A 19906-nucleotide genomic window follows, 5' to 3' on the forward strand; every position below is an offset into this window, starting at 1 on the left:
TCTCCGATATAAATTCTTGGGATAATAAAATCACATTTATTACTTGACTTTGTTGAAATTTGACACAGTGGGCTGCGTTAAGGTTCTCGACATTCGTGTTCTATATGGTTAAGATCGGTTTATATATGGATGAAGCTGTCATATACATATACCGATCTCCCGATTTAAGTTCTTAGGCCCATAAAAGGCGCATTTTTTAACTGATGAAAGTGGTACAATGTGTTGTGTTAAACCCTTATATAGCCTTCTTGAATATATTTAGATATAGCTGCAATGGGTTCATAATAACGAAAGGTTTATAATATATATATACGAGGTGGTGGGTTTCAAAAGGGTTTCGGCCCGGTCGAACTTAATGCCTTTTTTACTTGTTTAATAGCTCATTCATTCGTTTACGGGAAATAATTTTAAAAAGTTATCACACTAATGCATACCCTCAATTGGCATGGTATTCAGAGTTAGTGATGGCGGTCCGTCCGTATGTCAAATTCACTTTAATTTTCAAACAAGTAAGGCTAGTTGTTCGAAACTTTGCTTTATCTAAGCGTACACATTTTTAGACGACTTGAATAAGAATTGTAATCTCCAGGTAGTCATCAAGTCAAATCGGAATATCGTTTTATATGGCTGCAATATCAGACTTAGGATCGATTTAAACAATACATTGCATGGTTTTTGAAAGTCGTAACAGAATTGGTCTGTGAAGACGTTGAACAAGCTAACTCGCGAGATTAGTTTATGCAAATTTGCCTATGAACATTGCATTAAGGAACTGGGACAAACTTCTCACACATCAATGAGTGCTGCCCGATTCAAGTTTTAAGCTCAATGACAAGGGGCCTCCTTTTTATAGTCGAGTCCTAACGGTGTTCGGCAGTGCGACTCCTCTTTAGGGAGAAGTTTTTACATGACATAGTACCTCACAAATGAACCAATTTAGAGGCGTGGCATGGAAAACAATTAAGGATTTTGTAAGTAGCTCGGAATCCTAACTTAGTTTTTCTTTTTCGAGGTTACTTTTTTTAGTATTTAGAGCGCACAACAAGCCTATAACTGGCTTAGGTGTATGTCCATAGTGCCATTGGGCGGATTTATATATTCTTTTAAACCTAACCTAACCACATAAATATCGCCAGCAGATAGAGGGGTTAACCACTGCGGATATTTTTTTTCCAATGTTGTTGTTGTTGTAGCAGTGTATTGTACACTGAGACGGCAGCCCTTGCCGATGAAGGACTTCATCGGGTCAATCCGGTACGTACAACCGGCTGGTTGTTCCAATGTATTTTCTTTGTACCTTTGAGTACCCAAGAAGTCAAGCAGAAAGATAGGCTTACCCATATAAAGACATGGACTGGCCTATTTATAATTCCTAACAATCCAGGGCAACGTTGGTCGCAGTTAGTTTGTTTAAATCTAATTTAAATTGTATCTTTAGGTGCCCAAGAAGTCATGCAGAAAGATAAGCTTACCCATATAAAAACCTGGTCTGGCCTATTTACAATCCCAAATAACCCACGGCAACGCTGGTCGCTGTTGGTCTGTTTACTGTTTATACATTTTCTGCTAGCAATGTGTGTAAAAATAGTAACAAATATCATTAATTTACACACATACAGCAATGAGTTGTATATTACACTTTTTCGTATGCTACTTGCACATATATATTTGTATGTGTGTGCAATGCTCTCTCATTTCATTTGTGGTTTTTTGTCATCCTGACATTGACATTGACTTTGTTAGAATGTCAGCAGTGTTTACTGTGTGTTCGTGTGTGTAAGGGAGAACAGAACAATAAAGTTTTTTATTGGTTACAGTGATATTTATGTATGATTTTGATTTATACTGGCATTCAACATCTTTAGATACATGCTCACATCCGAACATAAGGACATATTTAATAGTGTGTGTATGTGTGTCAGTATATTAATTTGTAAAATATCACGACCACATACTACGCAAACAAGACAGCATGAAAGGATGTATCTGAGTACACTCTAAAAAATAGATATACAGATAGGATTTTTATACCCACCATCATGCGATGGGAGGTATACTAATCTAGTCTTTCCGTTTGTAACATATCGAAATATTTATCTGGGACCCCATAGAGTACATATATATGTATTCTTGATCGTCTTGACATTCTTAATCGTATAGCCATGTTCATCCGCCTGTGGAAATCACAATAGCGGTGAACGCGTAAAGCTATGAGATACTTATTTATGTAGGTCATTGGGGATTGGAGGCCACCGTAGCGCAGAGATTAGCATGTTCGCCTATGACGCTGAACGCCTGGGTTAGAAACCTGGCGAGAAAAAATTTTCAACGGTGGTTTTCCCCTCATAATGCTGGCAACATTTGCGAGGTTCTATGCCATGTTAAACTTCTCTCCAAAGAGGTGTCGCACTGCGGCACGTCGTTCGGACTCGGCTATAAAAAGGAAGCTCCTTATTGTTGAGCTTCAAACTTGAATCCGACTGCGCTCAGGGATATGTGAGAAGTTTGCCCCTGTCCCTTAGTAGGATGTTCATGGGTAAAATTTGCATTTGCATTGGGGATTGCAAATGGGCTATATTGCTTCAGATTTGGATATAGCTACCAAACATAATAGCCCTTCGACTTGTCTTCTTGAGTCCCTAGAAGCTGCTGTTATTATCCGATTAACCTGAAATTTTACACACAGTGTTCTGTTATGATCTCCCACGATCGTGTCAGTGCGGCCTCCAAATTTGAAGCAAAAAGACCCGCATAGTACCTTACAAATCTCGCCATCACTATGAAAAGTAACCACCGCAGAAATATTTTTATACCCTCCACCACAGGATAGGGGTATACTAATTCCGTCATTCTGTTTGTAAAACCTCGAAATATGCGTCTAAGACCCCATAAAGTATATATTTTTTTGATCGTAGTGACATTTTAAGTCGAACTAGCCATGTCCGTCCGTCTGTCTGTCGAAAGCACGCTAACTTTTGAAGGAGTAGAGGTAGCCGCTTGAAATTTTGCACAAATATTTCTTATTGGTGTAGGTCGGTTAGGATTGTAAATGGGCCAAATCGGTCCATGTTTTGATATTGCTGCCATATTAACTGAGCATGGGTCTGGACTTCTTGAGCCTCTAGAGGGCACAATTCTCGTCCGATTTGGCAGAAATTTTGCACATAGTGTTTTGATATCACTTCCAACAACTGTGCTAGTATGGTTCAAATCGGTCCATAACCTGGTATAGCTGCCATATAAACCGATCTTGGGTCTTGACTTCTTGAGCTTTTAGAAGGTGGAGTTCTTATCCGATTTGGCTGAAATTTTGCACATAGTGTTTTAATATCACTTCCAACAACTGTGCGATGTATGGTCCAAATCGGTCCATAACCTGATATAGCTCCCATATAAACCGATCTTGGGTCTTGACTTCTTGAGCTTTTAGAAGGCGGAATTCTTATCTGATTTGACAGAAATTTTACATGAGGTGTTTTGTTACGACTTTCAACAACTGTGCGTTGTATGGTCCAAATTGGTCCATAACCTGGTATAGCTGCCATATAAACCGATCTTGGGTCTTGACTTCTTGAGCCTTAAAAGGGCGCAATTCTCATCCGATTTGGCACAGATTTTGTACAACGGCTTCTCCCAGGGCCTTCAACATACGTGTGCAATATGGTCTGAATCGATCTATAGCTTGACACAGCTCCCATATAAATCGATCTCCCGATTTTGCTTCTTGAGCCCCGAATCGGACTATAACTTGATATAGCTCCACCTCCTCCTCCGTCCATATTCAATATTCTTTGTCTGCGCAAAGAACTCGACAGATGCGATCCATGGTGGAGAGTATATAAAATTCGGCCCGGCCGAACTTAGCACGCTCTTACTTGTTTGTCATGTTTTCGATCCTGATTCGAACCCAGGTGTTCAGCGTCCTAGGCGGACATGCTAACCTACGGTGGTCTCTTCCTCTTGATGTCGCTCCTATATAAACCGATTGGTAGATCTCACAACTCACAGATTTCACATCTAAATCTTTAGAAGCCGTAATTTTTATCCGGTTAGTCTGAAATTTGGCACATGGTATTCTGTTATTACTTCCATCGGTCGTGTGAAGTCTGGTCTGAATCGGTGTTTTACCTGATATATCTCCCATGTAATCCAATCTCTCGATTTGACATTTTGAGCCCCTAGAAGCCGCAATGTTTTTACTTTACAAATGTTTATTATTTAACACGTAGATTTCTGTTAAGACTGCCAACGGTCGTGCAAATTATGGTCCAAATCGGTGTATAAACTGATATAGCTCCCATAAAAACCGAACTCCGATTTGCCTTCTTGATCCCGTAGAATCCGCAATGTTTTATTATGACATCGTTGGTAAGTATTGTCCAAATCAGTCTATAATCTGATGTAGCTGTCATATGAACTCATCTCCTAGTCTCCTACTCCTTCTAAAAGCTTAAATTTTTATCTTATTTGTCAGAAATTAGATATATAAAGTAATATTATGCCATACAAATAAATTTAGTTTGTGTAAATTTTTAGCAGAATCCTTGGTGGTGGGTTTGCAAGATTCAACTTAACTTAACACGTTTTTATTTGTTTTTTAAGTTCCCACTACGAAGTGGTGTCGTTAAGCGTCAAGCTATTCGGACTTGAGAGAAGTATCTCCGCTATTCCTTTACAGAATGTTCATGGGCAAATTTCCAATAAGAATTGTTTTTTTTTATAATTTTTTTTTCTTCGGCATAAGATAGCGCAGGGGTTAGCATGACCGCCTATGATGGTGATAGCCTGAATAAACATAAAAAAATTGCTGGCGACATATGGGAGGTCTTGCAAATGCAAATGCAAATTTTGCCCATGAACATTCCACTAAGGAACAGGGGCAAACATATGGGAGGTCTTAGCAGCGTCAAACTTTGCTACTGAATGGTGCCTCCCAGTGCACTCAGTTCGGACTCCACAACAAAAAGGATGCGCCTCTTCTTGAGCTTAAACTTGAATCGGGCAGCACGCATTTATAGGGAAGAAGTAAGACTACAATGCTTCGATGGTATTGTTCATGTGTAAATTTGCTTTTTTCTGTGTGTAAAGCGTAGTACTTTTGGAGTCCTAATAAAACATGTTCAAAATAAGCGATTGATATGGCAAATGTGTCTTAAATTTTATTCCACTGATAAGTACCACAAGAAGATTAATATCAAACTCTTCCAGTAGTCTGTGAAGTAAAATGTGTTGTGTTTCTTACGAAGAAAAAATAATTTTTAACTATTTGGGGATTTAAACTTAAACAGTCGTGAGTAAGAACGCATTAAATTCGGCCGGGCCGATCTTTGGATACCTACAATCTCGGATATACTTATTAACCTCATTACATCAAGTCCGGTGAAAATTACACCATTTATGAAACCTTAGTAGCTATTGGGTTGCCCAAAAAGTAATTGCGGAAATATGATCCGATCTCGACCAAACTCGCCAGGGACATCGAAGTTTGCAACACAATTCACTATCCTGAACCATAAAGCAATATCCAAATTTCAGCAAAATAGGATAATAAAGTAATGACTTAAAGTTTAAAGCTAAGCAGAAGATCGGCATAAATGACAGCTATATCGAAATATAGACCGATCTGGATCATATAGAGTACAGATGTCGAAGTGCCTAACACAATTCATTGTGCTGTATTTTTACAAAATCGGATAATATATGCGCCTTTTATGAGCCCAAGACCTTAAATCGGGAGATCGGTATATATGGCAGCTATATCAGGTTATGGACTGACTTTTCCATACTTGGCACAGTTGTTGGAAGTCATACCGAAACAACAGGTGCAAAATTTCAGCCAATTAGGATAAGAATTGCGCCCTCTAGAAGCTCAAGAAATCAAATCTGTGTATATGGTAGCTACATCAGGTTATGAAAAGATTTTATACATATTTGGTATAGTTTTTGGAACTCATATCAAAACACCACATGCTAAATTTCAATCAAATCGGATGGTAAGTCAGCTTTCTAGAGGCTTAAGAACTCAAATCTGAAGATCGGTTTAAATGTCAGCTAAATCAGGTTATGAACCGATAATGGTCTGTTTGGCGCAGTGGTTGGAAGTCAAAACAAAACGCAACGTGCCAAATTTCAGCCAATTAGGATAAGAATTGCGCCCTCTAGATGCTCAAGTAGTCAAATCGAGAGATGGGTTTATATGGAACAATTTAGTCCATTTACACTCCCAACTGACCTACACTAATAGGAAGCGCCTAACTTTACTTCTTCAAGCACCTAACTTTACTCTATCGAATGTTAGCTTTGAATTTGATTGGCCAGCGGACCGCACAATGCATTGTTGAGAAAATTCTTATTTCGCCCGAACCGTTCGTATGTGGGATCGACTTCCGGCAAATGTTTCTCCCACCCACTTTGACATCCAACGATTTAAGACAAATGTCAATAAGCACTACATCCTTTTCCCCCCCTCCGATTCCTAATTTCCGTTTGCCAATGCAATGCACTGCATTCATAGGGCACATCCGTGTTGACTGACAGGAAAAAAAATTAACATACACAGACGGACAGATAGACAAACAAACAGACAGACGGACATTGCTAAATCGAATCAGAAAGTAATTTTGAGTTGATCGGTATACCATCAATGCACTAAGTTATAATACCCTGTACCCCAGTGCTGGTGTAGGGTATAAAAAATGGTGAAGAAGAAACTGCGAACGCATTCCGTAGAAGTGCTACTAAGTTCTATGAGCTGAATAGTAGCGACATATCGCACAGTGGGATAGAATCAAAAAAAAAATAGTACAAAAATAAATAAAAAGGCCGGGTCGAACTTTTGATACCCACCACCTCAGGTATACGTGTAAACCACCTTTTGTAATAATTCGGTGAAAAATGCATTCTTTAAGCACCTATAACAGCTTTGTCGAAATAGGGTCCGATTTGGACCAAATTCGTTACGGACATTGAGTAAATGCAAATTCTGCCCATGAACATTCCTCTAAGGAACAGGGGCAAACTTCTCACATATCAATGAGTGTAGTCCGTTTTTAAGTTTTAAGCTGAATGATAAGGGGCCTCCTTTTTATAGCCGAGTCCGAACGGCGTGACGCAGTGCGACACCTCTTTGAAGAGAAGTTTTACATGGCATAGTACCTCACAAATATTGCCAGCATTAGGAGGGGAAAATCACCGTTGAAAATGTTTTCTGATGGTCTCGCGTGCAGCGTCATATGCGGACATGCTAGCCTCTGCGCTACTGTGGCCTCCAACATTGAGTGTTACAATAAATACAAGTTCAAATTTGGTTTAGTATTGGAGTTTTTGGCAGCTGTATTCAAATATAAACCTATCTGAACCATACAGGACATGGATGTTGAAAAGCCTAACATAGGTCACTGTGGCAAATTTCAGCGAAATTGGATATTAAATGCGCTTTTTATGGGGCCAAGACCTTAAATCGAGAGATCAGTCTATATCAAATCAAATCTGGACTGATCTGGGCCTTCTTCAAGAAGGATATCGAGCGAAAATTTCAGCGAATTCGCATAATAAATGCGCCTTTTTATGGATCCAAGACCTTCAATCGAGAAATCGGTCTATATGGTAGCTATATCAAAATCTCGACCGATCTGGGCCGAACTGAAGAAGGATGTCGCGTGGCCTAATACAACTCACGGTCTCAAATTACAGCAAAATCGGATAATACAGGGTGGCTGATGAAAGCCGCTACCAAAAAAAAATGTAATAACTTTTTTTCTATTTAACAATAATAATTTAATAATTAATTTAATTAATTAATTAATTAATTTAATTAATAATAATTTAATAATTAATTTAATAATTTAATTTAACATGAATAAAAGAAAAATGTATTCCATACACCGAAAAAAAAATGTAGCAATATTCATCATTGTAGCAATATTCATCAGCCACCCTGTAGAATTGGGTTTTATGGACCCAAGACCATAAATCAGTAGATCGGTCTATATAGGGGCTATATCAATATATATGCAGTACCATATAGCCCATCTAAGAACTTAACCTGTCTTTCGACAAATAAAGAACCTGTGCAAAGTTTCAGTTAAATATCTTAATTTTTAAAGAGTGTAGCGTGATTTTAAGAGACAGGTGGATGGACGGACGGACAGGCGGACTTAGATTTTTATATCGATCAAGAATATATATGTACTTTATAGGGTCGAAATAGATGTATCGATGTGTTGCAAACGGAACTATAAAATGAACATACCCCCATCCTTCGGTGGTGGCTAAAAAAATATTATATTCCGGGTGGAGCGAATAGAAATAGAATTTTCGGAGGTTTAGGGCTTTCTACAATTATGCTCTAATATACGAATTTGCTTCAATTGCTTAACAAAATCTGAATTGAGTAATCTTTAAACAAAGCTGTGCATTTATATGTATGTATAAATTTTAACTTGAAAGAATGTTAATGTGTTCAAACTTTTGAGCATGATAAGAAAAAGTCAACAAACTTTGGCATGGCCATGTGTTTGCAAAATTGAATATTAATTCACCAGGGATTTGTGGATTAGCACAAACCGCTTTCCTTTTAGATGAAGCTCATAGATATGTCATCAAATACAAATTGTTTTAACCATCACCATTGACCCCACCATTGACCTATGTTTGTTTGTTTTGTTTTAATTTCCATATTTCTTTTCGACTTTAGGGAATGTTTAAAGACAAAACCAAATATCCCACATTGACACGCATGTCCTACTGCCAGTGCCGCTTGAAGTTAGTTTTTGCCAGCGTTTTTCGTCAATTTAATTGGAAGCATGTTGCTCTACTGGTGGATCGTTCAGATTTATTCTCGTTGACGGTGGGCAAAAATCTCGAATATGGGCTAAGGCAGGAGGGCCTCTTAAGTTTTGTACGTGAGCTGAATGGTAATGAGCAGGAACATTATGACACCTACTTGAGGGATGCCAGCATGTATGCGAGGGGTAAGTAAATGTCACAGGAAATGGGAGATCCTGGCATAAATGCTTTTGATGATAAAAACGGAAGGGAAATAAAAGACATAATGAAGGAAGGTGAAGAGCTGTTTAGTCACATTTTCTCATGAAAGTTAATATTTTTTTAATTCGTCAAGCAAACAGTCCCAGAAAAACTTCAAATTCCAAATGTACGTTAAATGTCATGATTTTAACATTAGAGCGACTTGGAAAAATTATCGCATTAGCTTCAGCCATTTCAGCCAAATTTCTAATAAAAGTAGATTTTTATTCTTGAAATGGCGAGGAGAAGACAGCCCAATGTTAAAATCATGACATTATATGAGGAATTGGAATTATTTGATTATATTTTTTGATTATATTTTTATAATAAAATTTTTCTAATAGTGGTTATTTTATCCGTTCGTGGAACTTTGGTGAGAAAATTCATGTTGGCCGCCTACTCTTTGGGCATGACCAATGGGGATTGGGTATTTCTGGATGTGGAAATATTTCAGGTAATCTAATGCATTGCCTTTTGAGTAGTTTATTTTTCTAAAAATCCTCAATTCAGAGTTCCTATTGGGGCGATCATGATTGGGAAATGGGTGATGCAGATGACAGTCGTGCCCGTAAAGCCTATGAAGCTTTATTAAGGGTTTCCCTGTTGCAACCGTCCAGTCCCACATATCAAGGATTTGCTGATCATGTCAAAGAAATGGCTTACTTAAATTACAACTACACTTTTGAGGAGGGAGAAGAGGTAAATACGGCAAATTCGCTGTGGGTTCTAAAGGGTCCTCTTTAATATTCAATTTTCTGCTCTAGGTTAACTTTTTCATTGGTGCTTTCTACGATGGTGTCTATTTGCTGGGGATGGCCTTGAACGAGACCTTGAGTGAGGGCGAGGATATTCGCGATGGCATGGCTATAACACGTCGCATGTGGAATCGAAATTTCGATGGCATTACTGGTCATGTACGAATCGATGATAATGGTGACCGTGATGCTGATTATTCGATATTGGACTTGGATCCCATCAATGGGAAATTTGCTGTAGTTGCCCATTATTATGGTTTGCATAGGTAAGTAAATTCATGTACCAAATTTACCAAATCTGATAAATATTAAGGAGTCTTAAGCCTAGTACTGACTTCGACTTTACGACCAAAAGACTGTCAAAAGATCGGTTTATATGGGAGATATATCAGTTTATGGACCAATTCAAACCATACGAGCTTTGGCACATAAATTGAGGTTGTCATAGTAGAAAATTTCAGCCAATTTGGGTAAGAATTGTGCCTTTTAGAAGCTTAAGAAGTAAATTTGGAAAATTTCAGCTAAATAGGATAATAAGTGTAAGACAACTCGAAACTTGGTGTCATAGATTATAGATGGAGCGCAGAAGATTGAGGGGCTTGGACGGTTGTTCTGAGATCGGCTAAAAAGACAAACGTTCTGTCATAGCCAATTAAAGCAAAGTAAGATAAGAAGTGCGCCCACTCGAGACCCAGGAAGTCAAAACCCGAGATCGGTTTATATGACAGCTATATTAGGTTATGAACCGCTCCAGATGTTTTTTTTTTCTTTTTAAGGTAAAAGGGTTCTTGAGAATCTAGAAGTAAATAAATCCCCGGGCCCGGATGGTATATCAACACTTGTCTTGCGCAGGTGTTCTTCTACGCTTGCTCGTCCATTACGCAACCTTTTCAACCTTGCCTACCGTACGGTAGTCTTTCCGGCGCGTTGAAAGGTTGCGAACGTTCATCCAATACCCATGGACGGTGAGGCAAACAACCCTGCGAATTATCGGCCAATTGCGATATACTCCGCTCTCTCCAAGGTAATGGAGAGCATGGTTCATCACCATCTTGTGAGGTATCTAATGGCCTTCTTAGCGACCAACAGTATGGGTTTCGCAGAAATCGCTCTACGGGCGACCTCATTGCACTTCTGTCGGAACGTTGAAGTCGCTCAATCCACCAGTTTGGTGAGACTAAGGTTGTGGCTCTCGATATTTTGGTATTTGATAGCGTGTCGATAATTGATAGCGTGTCGATAATTGATTTGGTGTCGATAATGGCCTCCTTCGATTTATTTCGAGCTTTCTCAGAGATCCACTATTCGAGTCGTTGTAGATGGGTTCTCATCCAGTGAGCATAAATTCTCGGCATGAAAATACAAAGTGATGTCTGTTGGGCTAAACATGCATTCTAAGTGTCGAAAGAAGCATTCAAGTGTTTAGGCTTCCTTACTCGGTGTAAGAATTACTTCACTCCGTTTGATCTTCTTAACATCTACACCACTTTCATAAGGCCGAAAATGGAGTACAACTCACATGTATGGGCTGGAGCTTCAAAATCATCCCTGGAGCTACTGAACCGTTTACAGAGGAGAGCGATGGCGTTGATTGGGGACAGTAGGATATCCAACTCTTTTGCCTCCGTTAAACATTTTCGCAATGTGGGTTGTTTGGCGCTGTTCTATAGGTACTTTCATGGTGTGTGTTCGTCTGATATTCGTCTTCTTATTCCTGATGTAAGAATATTTGTCAGGGATACTAGACATTCCAGGAACTCACAGCCGTTTGTAATTGATTGGCCAGCGGACCGCACAATGCATTATAAGGAGAATTCTTATATCGCCCGAACCGTTCGTATTTGAAATCTACTTCCGGCTAATGTTTTTCCCACCCGCTTTGACATCCAGAGATTTAAGAGAAATATCTGTAAACACCACATCCTTTTCCACCCCTTCAATTCCTAATTTTCTTTCGCCAACGCAATGCACTGCATTCATAGGGGATATCCCCTGCGTGTTGGTTAATAGTAAAAAATTTTAAAATGCGGTTCACAAATCTCATCGCAAATAAGAAAATACGAGGCCAGCCTTCAAGATTTGAAAACACCTACGGAGAAAATTTTCATCTGAGGTTAGTAATTTACAAATCGGATCCCCCTTTCCACCATTTCCCCGCCAGATCTCGGAGATGCGTGCATCGGTTTAAGCAAAATTTTGTAAGTTACCTTATGGTACTCCAAAGACATGAAATTGGTATAAAATTTTGGGGTCGAGTAATCTGGGGGACGCCCCATCCCAAAACCCACCCGAACGGACATGTTTACCGAGATAGTCCGACCGTCCAATCTCCCTATATAGGGAATTGAGGCCATAAAAGATCCATTTATAACCCCAATTCGATAAAATTTTGCACAATGTATTCTGGTAGACATCTACCGATTCCTGTCGCATGTGGTACAGATCGGACCATATTTGGATATAGCTGCCGTATAGACCGATCTCCCGATATAGTGCAATGGAAATATTAAAGGAGCATTTTCATTCTATTTGGTTGAAATTTAGCGCAGTGAGTTTTGGTACCCCTCTAAACCTTTTTATTGAATATCGTCCAGATCAGAACATATTTGGATATAGCTGCCATGTAAACCGATCTCCCGATATAGAGCATTGAGCCCATAAAAGGAGCACTTTTCATCCGATTTTGATGAAATTTGGCACAGCGAGTTTTGATAGACCTCTACAATTTTTTGTCGAACATCGTCCAGGTCGGACCATACTTGGATATAGCTGCCATATAGACCGATCTCCCTATATAAAGTATTGAGCCTATAAAAGGAGAACTTTTCATCCGATTTTGATGAAATTTTAAACACTGCGTTTTGGTATCCCCTATATCGGGCGGTCGGCCTATAGGGCAGCTATATCCAAATATATTGGGTTGCCCAAAAAGTAATTGCGGATTTTTTAAAAGAAAGTAAATGCATTTTTAATAAAACTTAGAATGAACTTTAATCAAATATACTTTTTTTACACTTTTTTTCTAAAGCAAGCTAAAAGTAGCAGCTGATAACTGACAGAAGAAAGAATACAATTACAGAGTCACAAGCTGTGAAAAAATTTGTCAACGCCGACTATATGAAAAATCCGCAATTACTTTTTGGGCAACCCAATAGTTCGATCTGAACCACAATTCACAGAAATGGGTAGGGGTCTGCCAGAACTCACTTTGCCAAAGTGAGTGAAAATTATCAAATTACTGCCTTATGACTTTAAGTCTGAAAATCGGTCTATTTAGCGGCTATATATAACTAAAATCCGATTTTATTAGATCAGAATGTCCGGTTTATATACAAAGAATACGAAATCATCAAAAATTGTTTGGAAAATATTTTTGTACCCATGATATCTGCAAAATTATAAATACCCAAAAAGGGTATTTATTGGGTAAAAAATGCAAATTTTGCCCATGAACATTCCACTAAGGGACAGGGGCTAACTTCTCACATATCAATGAGTGCAGTCCGATTCAAGTTTAAGCTCAATGATCTATTTTAAAGCCGAGTCCGAACGGCGTGCCGCAGTGCGACACCTCTTTGGAGAGAAGTTTTACATGGCATAGTACCTCACAAATGTTGCCAACATTAGGAGGAGAAAACCACCGCTGAAATTTTTTTCTAATGTTCTCGCCTGTATTCGAACCCATCGTCATAGGCGGACATGCTAACCTCTGCACTACGGTGGGCTCCCAATAAATATCCAAGCATTGGGTATTTACCTGGTAGAAATCCATCTCTAGGTCTGAAGAATTGCATTGTGACTCCTGAGTTGCCAGATTCACTCAAACTCAAGTTTTTTCCTTTCTCTGCAAGATAGACGTTTCTCCTCTCTTCTTTTCTTTATATACCGTCCTTCGCCACACGCATTGCTAGCGTATTGACAGCAGGGTTGCCCTATGTGCTTCACTTTTATCCTTCAGCATTACCTTCACACTCCTGGTCGTACCATGGGTTCTTTGCTGGAGGCTTTTGGTATCCACGTACTGATTTTGCGTTATTTTGCTTTTGGTTTGGCATTGAAAGTGCTTTCTTCAAGCATCCAGTGGAGATCCCTTTATTATTTTTTGTATTATCACTTCCATTCAGTGTCTGATCGTACTTTTCTCGCTACGCGTATGCATGTACGTGAACTTCAGTGTCCATAATTGAAATGGAATAGAAATCGAAATTAGTCAGAACTTTAGCAAGCAACCCAACTTTCATGGGTCACCTGATGTTAAATATTGGTCTTTTTCTAGAAATTATTCCGGTGTCCATGGCAAAAAGATACATTGGCCTGGTGGCAAAGAAGGACCACCGCCTGATATACCAAAATGTGGATTTCTGGGCAATTCTCCTAAATGCCATGGTAATGGTAAGTTAACACGAACAAAAGCATTCAAATATTGTAGTTTATATATAAATCCCCCTATTATTGTCCTTTTGCAGAACTGATCATAATGTATGCTTTATTTGCCTTGGCCATATTTGTGGGGTTTACCTTTCTGGTGGTATATCTGATGTGCAAGTAGGTTTGGGTGTGATGTGTGAAGGTTTCCGAAAACAACTAAAAACACTTTATAAATTCCCAGGCAAATGAAGCTGAATAATGAGCTCAATAACATGTCCTGGAGAGTGAGACCTGATGATGTTTTATTGGAAGTAGGCCGTTTATATGGCAGTAAGGTGGGATTACAAAAACTAAATGCAGAGGTAAGTGAGACACAAAGCGAGGAAGAGAGAGTAAGGAGGAGAAGGAACTATAAACAAATGCCTCTACATGATGTATATATTTGCAAATAAAACTTCATTATTGCGTTTCATCATTTCGAAATATTGGGTTAATATATTTCTCTTTCTCAGAATTTTTCCCTGCAACAATATGGCATACACTCTGGCAGAGCTTCCATAGCCAGCTGCACTTCATTGCCCTTGACTCAAGTTTTTACCACCATTGGCATATTCAAAGGTGAAAGGGTTGCCATTAAGAAAATCCATAAAAAGAAGGTGGACATAACTTCCACTCTCCTATGGGAAATAAAACAGGCTCGCGATGTAAGTCACGAGAATACTGTAAGATTTGTAGGCTCCTGCATTGATTTGCCACGGCCAACGGTTTTGATTTTGACCGAATATTGTCCCAAGGGTAGTTTGAAGGATGTTTTGGAAAATGAAGCCATACAATTGGATTGGAATTTTCGCATGTCCCTAATACATGACATAGTCAAGGGTATGGCTTATCTGCACAACAGCGATGTTCAGGTTCATGGAAAATTGCGTTCCTGCAATTGTTTGATTGATGGTCGATTTGTATTGAAAATATCCGATTTTGGTTTACGCACTTTGACTACGCCCTCGGAATTTGTTAAGGATCAAAATTATTTCAATAGTAAGTATGGTTGCACCAGCTGAATGGAGCTAATAGTGGGATTTAGAGAGTGTTGGAAAAACGGAGATAATAATCAAAAGTTTGTATTTGTGTAGAATTTATGTGGATTGCTCCCGAGCTGTTGCCTTTGACTGTCTTCCCCGGAAATCCGGCCACCCAAAAGGGTGATGTCTATTCATTTGCCATTATTCTAGAGGAAATTGTGGTGCGTGGTGGGCCCTATGAGACTGCACGCCAGTTTATGGATATACAAACCATTTTGAATAGAGTGGAGTCGCATGAAAGTCCTCCCTTTCGTCCCTTTGTGGGTCAACGTGATTGCCCGCCAGATGTTTTGGATTTAATGGAGAAATGTTGGGCAGACCATCCGGATGACAGACCGGCTTTCGCAGCCATACGTTCCACAGTGAGATTGATAATGAAGTGAGTAATACTTTTCAAATATCTTGAGTTGAATTGTGAGACTTATTTCCCTTTTTTAATTTTAGAGGATTTTGTGAAAATCTCATGGACGATTTGTTGCGTCGCATGGAGCAGTATGCCAATAACTTGGAGAGCCTGGTTGAGGAGAAAACCGAACAATTGAGTATTGAGAAGAAACGCACTGAGGAGTTGCTGTATCAGGTTCTACCTCGTCCCGTGGCTACTCAATTGTTGGCCGGCGAAATGGTGCAACCTGAACAATTTGAGTGTGTGACAATTTATTTCAGTGATATTGTCGGCTTTACTGCCCTCTGTGCTCAAAGTGGTCCCATGGAGGTGGTGGATTTTCTCAATGATCTCTACAGTACTTTTGATCGGATTATTGGATTCTATGATGTGTATAAGGTAAGAGAGGAAACAAAAGTCAAGTCCACTAAGAAGTGGGATAGGAAAACAAAAAGAGAAAATTAGTTTGTCATAGTTGATAGGAATAGCTTAACTATATGCAACATTTTAGTACGACTTGGAGCATTGTTTTTGGTGGGACCCAAATTTGGTGATAATTACCCCATTAAAATTCGTTTAGGCACACTTTTAGTCGGATTTTCAAACTGAAAGTTTGGGAGAAGAAAAAATGAAGATAAGAGTCCTAAGATCTCATCTAAGAGAGAGAGAGAGCGAGGGAGAGAGAGAGCGAGGGAGAGAGATAGAGCGAGGGAGAGAGAGAGTGAGTGAGAGATATATTGAAAAAGTAAGCAGGGAGCCAACGTATATCCAATTGTACTTCTTAGGAGAAGCACTGGTCGGCATCCACCTACGTTTGGTGCCAAATTTGCGTCCCACTAACCTCTCCGTTTGTTGCCAAGGAACAAAGATCGCGAGGATGATCTTGTCGTGCACGAATGCATGATTTTCCAATCATTGGGGGGATTTTTAAGAAACATTCGTGGAAAGCCACTGTGGCGTAGAGGTTATCATGTTCGTTTTTGACGATGGTAGCTTGGGTTCGAATCCTAGCTAGAGCATCAGAGAAGAATTTCATCGGTGGTTGTTCCCTTACAAATGCTGGCGACATATGAGAGGTATTGACCAGTGTAAAACTTCTTTACGCCCTTATGCCAACAGGGACTTTAAATATTCTACAAAATTTATTGACCCCACCAACCTCTATAGATTTTTCATTGCGCCTATGCTAATGGATAGCCTTCTTCTGAAGGATTGTGCAACAACTTGCCAATATCGCACGATGCGCTGTTATGACCTCTTAATGACCCCTTTTCTGACTGGCAATATAACAGCCAGGTATAAACCCCTATCTTACCTAGAGTCTGCCTTGGCTCGCCGAGGACGAACGCATCCTATTACTTTCATCCTCTTCTTTTTTGGAATAACCTTGTGTTCCAGGAATTTATGCCCAATATTACGCAACGTGCCTGTGATTCCGACGCAGGCAATCTTTGGTTAATCTCAAACTGTATACGTTCGTCTCGAATCTATAGCCAAACACCTATGACCCATGTTGCAGCTCTCGTCTTACGATAGCCGTATACATCCATTTGATCATCCTTGGGATAATTTTCTACTTCCTACCAGACATTCTTCTGTAGTAGTAGAAGGCGCTTGGTGCCAGAAGGTTCCTTTCCTCCGTATTTCTCTACCAGGGTGTCTCTGAATTGGTGACAAGGACTAGGTACTTCACCTTTTTAAAAAAATTGCAGTGTGACCCCTTTATTTACTTGATCTGGGACTGAGAGAGTGAAACGTTTTTGAATTTGGTTTTATACGTTTTATTTGCTGGATGGAGTCTTAAAGCTAAAATGTGAGGTGTGTGTTTCGGGGGCACGGTCAATGAGTGGGTCGTGCGTGCCCGCTCGCAAACCGACCCAACAAACGGTTGGGCACTAAGGTTCGACAGCCGGTAGTTGGCACGAACCATACGCCAATACTCGGGTAGGAGGCACACCCTGATATATGTGACTATTCGGGTTAACCGGCGTTCACAGGACGAAGATGCAGAAGGTCACATCGTTGCGAAGTGGGCACAGTAAACGAAGGAAATCACACCCCCATATGCGGTACGATAAGAGGTTTGGTGTCAGGGGGCACACCCTAATACACGGCACTGTTCGGGTCCACTGGGAGGCAAAAGAGTACACTCCGTTTTGGGCGCGCCGGCAAGCGAGTGGCAAGGAGGCACACCCTATTACACGACACTAAACGCGGGTTGGTGGCTAGAAGGAACACGGCAGTATTCGGGTTAACTAGGTGACGGAACGAGTAGGGGAGAGAGGGCACTCCTTTGAAAAAAAGTGGGGTTTCGAGCGCGGTGGCAAGGAGGCACACCCTATTATACGACACAATATGAGCGTTGCTGGCTAGAAGGTACACCCTAGTACACGCCACTGTTCGGGTTCAATAACTGACGGCACGAGGAACGAGAGAGGGCACTCCGTTAAGAAAAGATGGGTTTCGGCCGGGGTGGCAAGGAGGCACACCCTTATGCACGACACTGTTCACACGCTAAGAGGCAAGAGGACACTCTGTTAACACTAGGCACTGGGCGACGAATGGGCACACCCTAATGTGTTTGAGGCTCTCTTAGTTCACTTTACTCACACGTCTGCAAGGCTTCTGGCTCCTTCGTTCACTGTCTCGAGTACTCGATGCGACTCCCTTTTATATGCGATCATTCTGGACTTCGCCACGTCCCTGGTTTGAAAAAAAACTTGTTATGAATAACAACTTGTGCTTCCCAAACTCATAAACAAGTTGTTTACCACTTTAAATAAGTAAACAACTCCTTATTGTGCTGTTGCAGTTAGGGTTGCAAATAATTTTGGCGAATACAACCTCCCCGTCTTGTGTTGTTGCAACTTGTCCCCAATAGTTGTAAACAATTTTCTATGTCAACCAGTCGTTTTGTTTTGTTGTTGTCCACTCAACGACCGTTGAGGAGGAAACCTTCCTAAGTGCTATAGTTTGTTAATCGGCAATCTGGACTAACTCAACTCTTGCTATATACGTTTTCCAACCCTAATTGGGTTGCCCAAAAAGTAATTGCGGATTTTTTTGAAGAAAGTAAATGCTTTTTTAATAAAACTTAGAATGAACTTTAATCAAATATACTTTTTTTCTAAAGCAAGCTAAAAGTAACAGCTGATAACTGACAGAAGAAAGAATGCAATTACAGAGTCACAAGCTGTGAAAAAATTTGTCAACGCCGACTATATGAAAAATCCGCAATTACTTTTTGGGCAACCCAATAATATTCAATTTATTGATCTTAACCTAAAGTGTGACCGTCTAACGACATGCCGATATCAAGTGGCACAGAGTTATCCTCCTATTCCGTCCCAAATCAGCCTTGGAGCCAACAGTGTAGATTGAGGTCTCAATGTCCTCAAACACAGTATACGCCGCTAAATGTTCTCTTTTTAATTCCCCGAAGATCTTAGCTCGAATCGAACTTTGTGCCAGTCTGTTTCTTCTCAGGGATGGAAAAGTCAGCACTTTAGTATTGTTTTCATTACTTTTCCAACCCTAAGAGCACCCTAGTTCCCCCGCGATTGATTTAGTACCTTTTCATGTACTAAGAATTTTATTTAACTATTCGGATGTATTCGAGCCTTTATATTTTTTTTCAGAGGAGTAGTTCAGGAAACGCATCACGATCAAATAGGGATATTCACTTGTTAGTCGATCGAATCATGTCCTTCCGACTGTTGAATATGCATGTTGTTTGGGATTCAAATTGGGGCAATATCAGTTCATCAGTTCGAGGAGGCCACCGTAGCGCAGAGGTTAGCATGTCCGCTTATGACACTGAACGCCTGGGTTCCAATCCTGGCAAGAACATGAGAAAAAATTTCGGGGTGGTTATCCCCTCCTAATGCTGGCGACATATAGCTGATGTATATCTGGGATATATCGCAAAATATGCGGACCTTCGTCTTCAATGGGTATGGTAATGGTACATTAATCGGTATTGTACATTTTTCCAGAAAGAATTTTTTGATTCCTGCACTCAAATATTTTGAAATTTTTGTGCAAAACAAAAAAGTACTCTTTCGGTGCAAAAAATTTCCCTTTTAGTACTATTTGAAGTTTTGTAGTTTCCAACCCTGGTAGTTCTAAGCTCAGTTTGCACATCTTAAGTATACAAACGGAATCATGGAGTTTCAGTATGCCGGTCTCTATCAGTCATAGCGCAACATTAGTGGCACAGTTCCCAATATGACCTCATTAGACTGCATATTGAGCATTACTTTCAACCTGCGCAACCTCGGCGAATCTGG

The 19906-nt window shown here is 39.9% G+C and overlaps 1 protein-coding gene across 1 annotated transcript in view; it reads left to right on the forward strand.

Moving 5' to 3' along the window:
• The window catches only part of LOC106092525 (atrial natriuretic peptide receptor 1), a 41941-nt gene that overhangs the window by 19737 nt on the left and 2298 nt on the right, over positions 1-19906 (forward strand). Inside the window, exons 5-14 of the mRNA XM_059369631.1 lie at positions 8696-8972; positions 9372-9481; positions 9538-9726; positions 9792-10048; positions 14059-14174; positions 14249-14327; positions 14392-14512; positions 14663-15188; positions 15269-15611; positions 15677-16016. Coding sequence (XP_059225614.1) covers positions 8696-8972; positions 9372-9481; positions 9538-9726; positions 9792-10048; positions 14059-14174; positions 14249-14327; positions 14392-14512; positions 14663-15188; positions 15269-15611; positions 15677-16016 — 2358 coding nt within the window. The remainder of the gene's footprint in view (positions 1-8695; positions 8973-9371; positions 9482-9537; positions 9727-9791; positions 10049-14058; positions 14175-14248; positions 14328-14391; positions 14513-14662; positions 15189-15268; positions 15612-15676; positions 16017-19906) is intronic.

Source organism: Stomoxys calcitrans, chromosome 5, assembly GCF_963082655.1.
Source record: "Stomoxys calcitrans chromosome 5, idStoCalc2.1, whole genome shotgun sequence".
In the NCBI taxonomy this organism is placed as follows: Eukaryota; Metazoa; Arthropoda; class Insecta; order Diptera; family Muscidae; genus Stomoxys; species Stomoxys calcitrans.